The sequence below is a fragment of the Zerene cesonia genome, chromosome 23, assembly GCF_012273895.1.
Source record: "Zerene cesonia ecotype Mississippi chromosome 23, Zerene_cesonia_1.1, whole genome shotgun sequence".
NCBI classification, from domain to species: domain Eukaryota; kingdom Metazoa; phylum Arthropoda; class Insecta; order Lepidoptera; family Pieridae; genus Zerene; species Zerene cesonia.
In genome coordinates, this window is record NC_052124.1 from 549,757 (window position 1) to 563,233 (window position 13,477).

The 13,477-nt window shown below is 31.4% G+C and overlaps 1 protein-coding gene across 3 annotated transcripts in view; it reads left to right on the forward strand.

The window, feature by feature from the left end:
- Positions 1 to 13,477, forward strand: part of LOC119836147 (serine/threonine-protein kinase PRP4 homolog) — a 53,227-nt gene that overhangs the window by 26,679 nt on the left and 13,071 nt on the right. For all 3 annotated transcript variants that reach the window (XM_038361397.1, XM_038361395.1, XM_038361396.1), the window contains 2 exons: positions 7,041 to 7,232; positions 7,847 to 8,028. In XM_038361397.1, coding sequence (XP_038217325.1) covers positions 7,068 to 7,232; positions 7,847 to 8,028 — 347 coding nt within the window. In that variant the 5' untranslated portion in view covers positions 7,041 to 7,067. The remainder of the gene's footprint in view (positions 1 to 7,040; positions 7,233 to 7,846; positions 8,029 to 13,477) is intronic.

The following is a 13,477-nucleotide window of genomic DNA, read 5'->3' on the forward strand; positions in this document are numbered from 1 at the left end:
TATGTTATATACATAATACATATATAATCTACAGATATTAGGTAGTGTTATGGGTAAATTTTATGAATTTGTGAGTTTGCGTTGTTTCGGGTAATCTTTGGATCTATGGAACTGGTTGGAAAAATATTTTTTCCGATAAAGAGCCCCGTGATCACGTGACTCACGTGACTCACCTGCGACTAAAACAGCTGCTACTATGTAACGATGTGAAGCCCTTATTATAATATGTTGAAATATCTAATACAAAAAAAGTAAAGTAGGTATAAACTACGTTTTTACTTAAAGGATAACAAAAACATCATATATGTGTATAACATATCAAGTTTTATCACTTTGTACACAAAGCCCAGAATAAACTGTGAAATATAAAATGTCTAATTTAATTTAATTTTTAGTTTTATAGCATTGAAATGCTTTATAAATTAGAAATTATGAAGGAATAAAGAAAGGCTAGGCTAGAAATAAAGAGAGGCCAATGCCTAGCCTACCGTTTTTTGCCATTTGCCAAACCGTAGCAATCTACGGTTTGGCAAAAAACGCGGGTTCGAATCCCGCTTCGTGATCAATTTTTTTCTATTCTTTCAAAATTTCTCATTGTCTAATTTAATTTCAAAACATTACAAATAATTCCTATGTAATACGTACATCTACATAATATCATAAATAATGATATCGTCATATCCAACAAAAATATGTTAAAGAAATTCATTTGTTTCATACAATTAACGTACCATCTACGTAATATGGCCTTATCAATTTTCGCAACATCTCACCTGATTCTCGACTCTTGCCTGCATTCCATGCTTATATAAACTCATTTATACGTTTAACATACGAAGAAATATACTCGGAATCTTCTCAGTAAATTATGCAATGCGTGTTACAAGAACGGATATCGGCATAAACCGAAAAGGTGCAATGCAAAGCAAAAAAATTGCATATTATGCACCTACTTTGAGAATAACGACTTGCTTTTTTTTTCATTTTTCGTTTTAAAGAATCAAATAACTTGTCTTCTCATGCACATGGCCTGGTTGCCTAAAGAACCTAATTATTATATAAAACAAGATATTTTTCTCTATAAACGTTAAAATATACACTATCGCCACCCAGATTAAAAATAGGATGCATCAAGTAAGTTGCAATAACTATGCTATGCAACAAAATATGGTAGGACTTAAATTTAGTAACAGTTTTGAGGCAAACATTTAACTCAGATTACTCAACTGTCTCCTTTTCTTAAGACATAAAGAGGCAAGTTCGCAATCATGCAAATCACACGTAACAAATGCATTCTATGTCATCAACAGTTTAATGTCACAATAAAAATGCAAATGGTTCTACATAATTCGATTCCAATTTCCAAATTCAAAACCAATTTCGACGATACAGATAATCTATTAGGGATACATTTAAAAATAGAACTAACTATTCTATAATTAATTAACCAAATGTGTACACAATGTAGAGAAAATGCATAATGAATATGATCGCATGATTTGAAGTTAATTGTCACAAGTTTCCCGCTAGTTTCCTACTTTCATTTAGCGCTAAATCGAACAAAAACGCAACTCGCTCGACTGAGACGAACATAAAATTTGTGAGCAAAAAAATGCACAGAATATACATTTCTTCTAGCACCGGGTGATCCGCCTTCGAAAGTTCTCACAAATTCATCTACTTTTTAATGAAAATGTGAAATGGACGGCTACATAGGTTTTTTTGTATAATTAATTCCCAACAGTCGCGACGAAATTCTATTCGAATCTAATTATGAAACGTTTGTGGATGTTTTTAATTACGTATTTAAATATTATAATTTTTTTTTTATTCAAATTATTTTTTTGATTGAATTCTTGTGTTACATACGTTGAGAATTTCAATTTACGCTATTAACGTCTCTAAAATTATATTTTTTTTATCACAAATTACTGATTTACAAGGTACGGTAAAACGTAGTTAAATAAGTTCAAAATCAGTTAGAAACAGTCAGTAGATAGTTACATATTTATTTAAATGAGTTGACATGCATCTTTTTATTACTTCGATCTTAATTAATAACAGTGATTCTGTAAAAAATTGTAGAAATGTAACTCCATTACGCTTTTGTTCTTCAGTATATGTGTATAACTTGTAAATATAAATTAAATTCAAACAAACACATACAGTTCCCGCGTCCAAATTAACCGATTTAATATATCAAAGCAATATGTCCTTTATGTTTCTATGATAAAAACTATAATTGGAAGAGACGTTTTACCCGTGCTCTGTACACCGTGGTGTTAAAGAACAATGAGCTATTATGCACTGCGGACGGAAGACAGACGAACCAACTTGGGACTTCACTGACAATAGAAACATCCTATGGTTTTATATTATTCGCTACAATTGAAATATAACCTGTTAACATTTGATTGTTATCAAGGTAATTTGGTTTGTATTGTATGAAAATAATTTTAGTGGTGAATCATCGTAATGTGTAGACTGCAGAGTATCAAGGGTTTTTTATCGTTTTAATTTAAGTACTTATATATGTATTTATAATATGAATTGAGTGCATTTGAGATAGCTTCTGTTTATTCGTTACTGCACTATCTCGTATGACAACAAATTTACATCAAATCAAATCAAAATACTTTATTGTGCACCAAGACATACAGAAATCAATTCTATAAATAAACTCTATAAAAGCGCAACAGGCGGTCTTATCGCTAAAGTAGCGATCTCTTCCAGACAACCTGGTGGACAAAGAAACAACTGAAAAAAAAGCAACTGAATTGGGATATAATTGAGTAATTTAATGAAATGGGTATATCAAAAATCTCCGAGTCTTCCGCTTAACGAAGCGTACGAATTTATCTAATAGAAATCAGCACGAATATTGTAGGTACTTCCTTATCTAATATTAAATAACAACTGAGAATTAACCAAGGTTGAACGCGTGTTACATAACGTTGCGGTAACAGTAACGGTGACAGTTAATCATTAATTTGCTCAGACGACATGTACAGGTGACTGGAATTTTCTAGAAATTGCAGTGGGCTCTGTCACAAAGCGTATTATATCCCTTTTAATGAATCCCTGAGCAAAGTAACACATATCATAATAATATGTCGTTTTATGGATATATATTTCTAACTAACTTTCTATTTTCTACCTTAAATACAATTTAATTTGCTGCCGATATTGAATTAATGAATAATCAGATATACAAACTGTTTTCTAATCTCATTAAAGTAATAATGGCATAAATAACGAATACAGTTCCCAATATTTATCATCTGTGATGCCGTAATGTAAAAAGGGCGGGTAGAGTATTGTTTTTTTTGTTCAACATATCTTGTATCGTAGGAATATAAACTTCAAACAGACCTATTGTAACACGAGGTACATAATAACATTTCAATTATTAATTATTTCCACATAAACAGACAATTGCAAAGCGTTGTTAAAAATTTCAAGGCGAATTAAAATCTATAGATGAAGGTTACGTGTAATTATTATTGATTATTATGAAGATAACGAGGTGGTAGAAAACACTACTATATAACTTTCATGAAGATCGTATGAGAACCTCCTAACCGAGTGGCCTCGATTTTTGACAATTGCTTTTATTATCATGCATTGTTTAGCAAGCTTAGCTCCACGAATATTGGTTTTAGCGACACTGGCTTATTATCTCTTAAAAATTAAAAATTTAATTCTTACCGACATTCAATTTCACAGGCAACAATGGGCACTTTTCCTTTCTTTCTATTTCTGTAAGTTGATGATTGTAGATAGATGTTTAAGATCTGCACTAAATATAAAGAAGAAACTTTTTTTGTATGTTTGTAACATTTTCATACAAAAACAACTAGACCGATTTAAAAAAATTCACCATTCGAAAGATGCAACTTCACTGAGTGAAGCGGGGGCGAATAGCTAGTATACAGTTAATTATAAATTGAGAGTAAGATAATTCATTAATTAATTTTCTTAAATTTATAGATAGAATGTACTTACCTATTGTGGAGATAAACTTAATTACTTTGTTTTACAATTACCATAGATCATATCATAACTTACAACAAATGTCAATCAAACATATAACTTTTCATCAAACGTCCTAACAATACAAAAAAAAAAATAAAAAATAAACAAACATGACGATTTACAGTGAACCCGTGTGAAGATATAATAATACTGATGATAGAATAAAAATAATTGTCCATTGTTTTTCCATAAACAGTGATTGCGCCACAAAAACTTACAATCATATATTGTCATGCGTTTATTAATTAACATAATATGTTAACATGTACTTGTATGGGATTTTTTTGGTGTTTTTTTGTACTTCATTAAAATTCCAACGAACAACAACCTTCATGGAATAGACACATCAGCATATAACGCGTTTAGAATTAATTCTTTTTCATTAAAAAGAAAACTTGTCAAACATATGTTCGTACAAATCTTCAGACAGTTTAAATACTACCCTGGCCAAACAGAAAGACACAAAGAGGTTGCAAAATAAAAAAGTTTGCTTATAAATTTTTCATAGAAATGTCAACAAGCGCTCTTCAAAGCTGTTATTTTGATTTAGAAGAACGTTAATTTTTAAATACGTGTATTTTTTGTAAAATAGTCACAACTTTCAGTCTTTTCACTTGACACACACTTTTTAATACATGTACATATTATAGACACATTAATACATAAAGTGTATAGAGGTACATACTTATAGAGGTCGTTGCTGCCAGCAGTTCTTGTATCTAATCTTGTAAGATATGTTAATATTCTTAACATGGAGTTTTTTCAGTACAGTAACGGCATCGAATTCTTAAACCGCTCCCAAAACATCTAACGGTTGTCTAAACCAAATGCCTGCGGTTATATTTTACAATATAATAAACTGAGGCTATGTTTATATGTGAAACGTATATCTTCTTTGAGCAGATGTGGCAGGTCAAATCGATTATATCTATTAAATTAATTAAACGTAGGCAAGCTGATTCAAATATACAAAGACTGTGGATTTTAATCGATGTTACAATATTAAATATAATAAGTTATACCTTTCAATTACTTTTTAAGTCATAATTGTACTGTATTGCTCCTCTACAATATATTGCTGGAGTTTTTTGACATCTTAACTTTCGGAAAACTATTGCATAAAGATTAAAGAACATAATAAAAAAAAACTGACTAAAATATAGTTACATCCACCACAAACGTAAATGCCACTTTCTCATCTTTCAAGTAAGACAAAAAGTTTAAATTGCCACAAATTGTCATAAAGTATAAACCGCCTGCTCTCAAAGTATGCTTCGAAAAAACTTAAAAAAAGCTTAATGTGGTACATTCTCCGACTTTTTACGACGATTTGAAAATAAATCATCCCATTAAACGTACTAATATTAAGTTTTTATGGGCATAATATGCTATGTTTTTATATCACAACCCAGCAATCGTCGCTCCGCCTTACCGTAATGTAATTTTATCAAATTACGAGCCGACAATATTGCCAAAGTACAGTCGAGTGCGTAATGCTGTTGAAATGTGCCTTCGATCGAAGTAAGAAGGTATTACTTCGTATAAAAGGATTGTGACTGCGACTGTACATTAGTGTTGCACGCTGCTCAATCTGCGATGATTTTCTGACATGTGAATTTGTTCCGCTATTCAGGTCATTATACCGGTGTTTATGTGATATTTAGTTTGCAATAGTACATATTGGGAAATAAAAATGATTCCATCGGTTATATAACTTGACTAGCCGACAATTTTATAACATGCGTTTGGAAAGCATTTCTGGTTAAATTAAATTGTATTTTATTATTTCATGTCCGATAATGAATAATATAAATTATTGTTCATGAATTTCTTTGAGGCATAAAAGGGGAACACAATATAATATTACGTGAACAAGTGAGCGTTCAATTTAAAATTATATAAGATTATCAAACCGATTGAGCGTCGATTTCAATAAATTTTAAGTGAATACCTAACTATGTTTAACCGACGTTTACATAAACAAATATTGCCGGCAGTTTCACGCAATAAAATCTACATAACGCCTACAATACGAAGATCTATTTAACTTGAATAACCGACATTAGGAAACATAATTAAGCGGATAAACATCGCGTTGAATTAATGTCAAAATTAGCGGTTTCCAAGTGTTAATTCTCCTCGGCCAATTAAGAAAATAAGTCAAGGTTTGTGAACAAATGTGGTAATGGACGCGTGAGAGAATTCTTAATAACAAATGATATAAAATATGCAGGGACGCCCTTATTAAGCAATTGTGCACAATATTTACAAACGATTTGTATACCGGCCAGCTGGTTAGTGGTAAATTTGATCACAACGCGTGGGCTGGTTGTTAACTACCTAATACGACATGCAAACATAGATTCAATCGGTATGAAAGCACCGTGGAATATAAATACAGCACATTCTTGTTGTTGAGTAAATTCCTCCATGATTAGACTCATGGTAATTGTTCACGGATATATGAAAGTTCAAAGTATTCGTAGATATTTGTATTCTTTGTTGATGTTATCTATGATTATATATACTCATCATCATGTCATCGTCGCTTATCCCTTTACTCGCAAACTTTTGGATATTTATTTAATTAGACTCTCTTCTTCTAGAAGCAATTTTGAATCGTTATAACATAGTTTTAATATTTACCATCGTAACTTTTTAGTTATCTTAGTAACTCCTCTATTTTATAATAGACTAACTGTGCCCGCGGTTTCACTCGCGTAAATCGGTATCCCGTTGGAATATCGGGATAAAAATTTGTCTATGTGTTATTCCAGTTGTCCAGCTATCTACGCACCAAATTTCATTGCAATCGGTTTAGTAGTTTTTGCATGAAAAAGTAACAAACATCCATACATACATACACCCATCCATACTTACAAACTTTCGCGTTTATAATATTAGTAGGATTTAGATGCTCATTTCTTTCGGACTTATAAAATATATGATACCCACATTCCAAGATCAGGTAACATTACCAATTTTAATAAAACGTCCTTTTGCAGGCAGCCAACAATGACATAACAGTCAAAATGGCGCTACGACTAAAGAAGGATATAAAGAAAGCGTCGTATTACGTGTGGTTCCTCGGTGCGCAGGAGTCGCGCGGTCTCCGCGGGGAGGAATTCGCGTTACCTGCGATACGGATATTGGAAGAGAGGGCGAGAGATTTGGAACCGTTCAAGGTCACCTTACAGGTAAGTGGTATTGAATATTTGTGACATTTTTGTAAAACCTCTTTGTGCGTATGGTTTTTTTTTATTGCACCGTCACAACCCACCTTTTTGCAGGTATTTTATGAAGGCACTTTACTAAACGTGATTGCGTGATTTATTTCAATACCAAATAAGCATATGGTGTGTTTGTATACTTAATTTATTAGATTTATAAATGTAATAAAAGATTTTATTTTTTATTACTGATTTTACTGGTGATTAATTGATTGAGTTGACTTGCTGCGCCGCGCAATTTCACTCGCGGACGAACCCACGTGTAAAAGCATGTATTTATATAGCTAGCTGTCTTATTCTTATGTATAAGCTATATTATTGTAGAGTTGCATTAAAATCCATACGTTTGGAAAAATAAGCATTTAAAATGTATATAAAAGAATATTACTTTTTCATTTTCAAAATATTTACGGAGATCTATCCAGCGTTATCATTTATTACTAAATCAACTACAATTTACTTCTCGATTCTCTTTATAAAAACATCAGTTATTCGTACATTTTTTATGAAAAAAATAATATTGTGTCCAAATCACGAATTCTCTTCACTTTCCTACAAAACATATTTCTACACCGCTCCAGGTCTCGCACAAGGGCCTGAAGATCATCCAGAATGTGACGAGCAAGGGCAAGCAGCAGACCATCAAGCACTTCATCCCGCACGGCTCCATCACCAGCGCGGTGGTACAGGGAGACGTGGTGGCCTGCGTGCTGCTGCTATACAACCCCATCACTGGATGCCCCGTGCATGTGCATGCGTACAGGTGTGTATTGATGAAGCATTTGTAAAAGTAGACAAATGTTTAAACGGAATTTTGAATAAAGAGTTGGGTGGTGTGTCTTTACCGTAGCGGTATGTACTTTTCAAGGTTAATGGATATATGAAGCATATTACGTTATATATTTATATATATATTTCGATATGTGCTACACGAGTAGGTGATAATTTAGATCATGGTAGTAATTTATAGCTTTATAAATCCATTAAGTGGAAAATTGCTACGTATATTTGGTACAGCTACTACCGCTGCAATGCCATTCATCTTCTTTAGTAGAGGTACCTACAGTTTTCTACCTTTTGCATAAGACTTATACATCGTAAATGTATATTACTTACCGGTAATTGTATATAAGACGATGCATTATGCGAATGACATTCGCCTTTAGAAGATTATCATAATTCTATTTAAAACAAAATCAATATATGTTCTTTATATCTCTTATTTAGGCTGCCAATGTAATTACGATTCTTCTTAAACGAATCTACTAACCTCACGATCAAAAAAATCCTTGTAGTACCTTCATACACAATAAAACTGTTCTTTTTTATATGGCAACAACCAGTACTAGGTTCGTTATACGTAATGTCTCACAAAGGGCATTATTCGATATTGCAATAAAACTTGTACGTAATGCATGTGAATGCGAACTCATGGTGTATGTGATTATATTTTCCAAGTGAATGGACAGGAAATTGAAAAGACAATAAAAAGTCACGTTGATGATCATTGCTGTCCATTTCTATTTACATTACATGAGATCGACTTTATTAATATCCAAGTTTTTATTTGAAAATGTAATGAATCTTTCTCATATGAAATAGTGCAGCTATTGGCAAATTGTTAGTATTATTGTAAATAAAAATATATTAAAAATTAATTTATATAGAATAGTTAATAAAAAAATAATCAATTGAGCTTTTATTTTGGACATGAAATTATTACGATCGACCAATATAAGAAATATAAATGATCTGATTGATAAATAAAAATATTAATAAAATACTCGAATAAAAGCATTGCTATTGAAATTTATTTTATAATCTAAACAGGGAATTTAAATTTGGAATATTAAGATATCTGTAAATATCTATTTATAAAAGTGGAATACTCATATGATAAAATTAAATGAAAATAAATAAAAATAAGGATTTATTTCGTAAGCCGTATATGTCAGTGTCATTGAGGTGTTAAAAATATTGAGTCAGCATTTGACATTTCTTGAGAACACGACCTTTGTTCGATCTTCAGTAATATGCAAAGAATACAATGGATACCTATAAATATTGGTAACCTGTAGCTTTGAATATAATATTTTAATATGAAAATTATATATCTGTATTTTATTCGTCTAAACATTGCCAATTAAGGTATCGCTAGAGTTACCATGGCGAACTTATGGAAATAATGATACATTGAAATTTACACTTGAGAATGCTTTAAACGATACTGTTTCTTGAGTTTTGCTCATTTTTTCACATACTTATTGCGGCTTTATACTTATTACATTAAAATGTGACTAAGTATGCGCTCACCAAATTCATTTCTACAATAATAATTGTTAATCGGTTTTGACATTTAAACTTTTGTCCTTAACTCAAAGAGCTAAAATGCCAAATACCTTCACAAAAAAGCCAAAATTTATTATGTTATAGAATGTTTAATTATGATAATGATTCTCTTATGAGAAGGTATGTGATTACATAATCTCGACCTAGAGCACACCATGTAACGTCGGTCTAGGTTCAACAACCTATATTTTATAACACGCCTCTTAAAAGCGTTGTATAATCAATGTATTGATTACAATGATTAAATAACAAACTCGATTGTGACACGTTACTTTGCCCCGTATGGTATATAAGAAATTAGGTAATTGACCTTTATTACTTTTGAGACCGGCTCGCTTTTATTTGCGAATTTTGGCATGTAGTTTCTATATGAGAAGTAGGTAAACGTTTGAAGCCATGGTAAAAAATATGTAGGTAATATTGAGACCCATTATGCCGATGGTTAACGGTACATTATGTACCCATTCGTAACAATTATAAAACGGGTAGTAATTTACCAAGAAATTCCTTGCATCTTCAACAATATAATAAGCAAACAATGTCACCTAAAGCCTCGCGCCCTTTGCCTATAAACGTGGAAAAACAAAGCGTAAATGCATTTATCTGGCATTTACCGTATTCAATATGATGGCGCAAGTAGCGGTGCGGTGCTTCTTCACCTCGAAGGTCAAGAAGTTGTTACAGTACATCCGCTTTTAGTAAATAGAGTTTAAAGTTCATTCTTGCGTGGCTATTTGATACCTTACATACCTGATAGAATGAGGCACTTCGCAATCTTGTATGACGTGTGACATTAAACTAAATTGATGAAGACAATTGTATTCAACACGCCGCTAATTTTAAATAATTAAAGTATTTTTAAGATTCAGTTTCTGCAACACTGCTGACCTTAATTTTTTTACACATTTGATGCAGGTGAAATATTTAAAAGGCGACATTTAATCTTCAGTGTATTTTTGTTACATTGATTAACAGTTTAAGTATAATCTTACACTGATTGATTAAAAATAATTATATGCTTCTAACCTTAGATTTCCATATATGTAATAACTATTCTTCTAAAAGATAACAGATGGACAGCGATAAAAATAATAGCCTGAATGATTAGCAGCATGCTGATCTATCGAATTAAAAACACATTCTGTATTTTTTGAGCCAAATAAAATGAATCTCACACGTTTAGAATTTTGCAACAGTTCGATAATTAGCAGAAATTACGTTTATATAATTAAATTGAGAATGAATCAGGAAAATGAATTATTTACCAAAATATTAAAGGATATGAAAATTAAGCTAACTATAATCCAGCAATACCAGTAGCAGTTTCTAAATACAACACTTTATTTCCTAGGTGATTGACAACTAAAATTCCTCAGTTATTAACGTTGACCTCGGCAAAACTAGTCGAAGGATCAGATTAGAAGCTAGTTTGAAACTATTTAGAAATTATTATTCCTGCTCATACCTGCTCAGTAGCAATGACCGCAAGATGGCGCGGTTAGAAAGCAAAAATATGCTGCGATTGTCAATTGAAAATTGAAATCCAGCCCTGCTGGTTACATGGTAGCAAATATATAGGAAGAACTTGATGACGGCAAATGTAGAAAAATTGAAGGGAAGCCCTTACTCCTGTCTTTTTATAGTATCTATTGTAAAATAAATACACTACCCATACGCATACAACTAAAATGAGATTGTAATCAATATTGGATAATAGAATGGGAAAAAGATAATGGAAATGTTTTGACTGGATGGTAATAAACGTTTAAATTTTAACAACTCTTTTTGAAAAGAGTAATTTCATCGAAATAAAAATGAACAAATAAACAAACCTACTGAGGTTAGGCTAGGTTAGGTTAGGTGGGCGTAAGGTAAATCGACTTAATTTTGAGTGTAAAATAAATTTGATAGGAAATTATGAAGATAAACGAAGTGGCTGTAATTATCTGTTCATGTGTAGTTTAAAACATTTAAATAAAATAGAAATAAATTTCCTTCACGCATGTTATAAATTTTAACTTTCTCATCATTTTCAAAACCAGCAATATTCTAGCTCGTACATGGAATAAATGAAAATAATTGACGGATTTCTAATTTATATCGGCTGCGTCTGAATTTGTACAATCGCGCGCTCCGATTTCGCTTGTTATCGGAAATTTCTGCGCTTATGTGATTATACTTCATTATACAATTCTTGTATCCACTAATAATTACCTATATGACCTGATTTAAACATTGATGTTGTATGAATAATCTTTCTAAATACTACGGAATGACTTCATACAGTCCCGATCACTCAATTATAAGAAAAAGATAAAATATATTGGTAGTTATTAACAGGTGATGATAAACTAGAAAATCAGTCTTTGGGTTCATCTAGGTTTAATATCTTAAGCAGTAAATGGGACGTGCATAACAGTATAACAAGACATAGCTTCGTGGTGAAATCAATTTAATTGAAATACAGGAAATTATCTGAATTATATCTCCAATATCTATCATAACCACTTGTAACGTGTTTATTATGCTAATCGACTGTCAAATATTTCACAGTCTCATAGTTAAACTTGTATTTCGTGTATAAAGCGAAGGTTCGATCTGTAACCTAGTTTTACATCGTGATTTACTCAAGATATCATCTAAGGCTTGTAAAGTTCAAGTGAAAATAGTCCCCAATAAGGTTTATAGGATGGCAGACAAAACTATTGTTATGTACATATAGGCTTAGCGTAAATGAGAAATATATTTCAGGTTTCATTGTTGTGTATAAAGCATAAATCCTATTAAAATGCTATATATTTTTCAACATTTTCAATTCATTGTCGAGCCATGTGTTTTATTATTTTTTTTATTTAATATTCACGGAAAACTAGTATATATATCCCACTGGATTACAAAGTCACTCACAATTATTACAGTTAGCTTATTTCATACATAATAACAAAACAAATAAGTATTTTTTGCAGTTTATTCAAACATACATTAATAATTAAAAAGCTCTACAAAGAATGACGTTAGCTAAACAAGTACCTCTAACTGTCCATTGAAACATTGCTTTACTGTCAAGATGGACATTATCTCGCTTATTTATATTACAGATAGAAACACGTATAAACTCGTTACTGCTTTCTAATTATGAAGTGTATTTATATAGAAGTTTGTAGCGCAGAGGTGAGCGCTGTGACCTCGTGAAAAACGTGTGTTCCTGTAATGGACGATTGTTGATACTTTGCTGTTTCCTCATTCTTTTTTTTTTGGTTCTTAAGAAAAATTCAGAGGGAAAATGATAGTACATGTATTTTACTTTTTTGAAGATGTCCACTTTGTTCAAATTCTATTTGTGTTAGATAAAACGGCTTTACGGCTGCGCGCCCGTTTGTTCTATAGAACACAAAAATAATTTTCCAATTTGATCCTGAGATTAGCACTTTAGCAACCAAATAAACACTCTTCAAATTAATAATAGTAGTATATATAGATTAAATTGCATATTATTGAAATATTTTCATAATATAGTCGTCTTCCGGTACGTTTTCACCTAATGTTATTCTGTGGTATTTCCATTAGTTGTAAAGATATGACAGTTTTATTATAAATGTAAGAACATCAATTACTCTAATATTCAAATCATAACCATAACCTATCACTTTCCTTCCTTTTCAATACTTCGACAAACAAATTGCTTCAACTTTCGCTAATCACCAAAACTAGTCGAGAGTTGGAAAAGAATTTACGAATTCCTTAAATTCGTTTCGGGTGCGAAATATTCTTTATGACAGGTTTTTAATAATGATTGTATTATAAGTTATAAAAATGTAAACTTTCACTGATCGCGCCCCGCCGGTTATTCGATGAAAAAAACT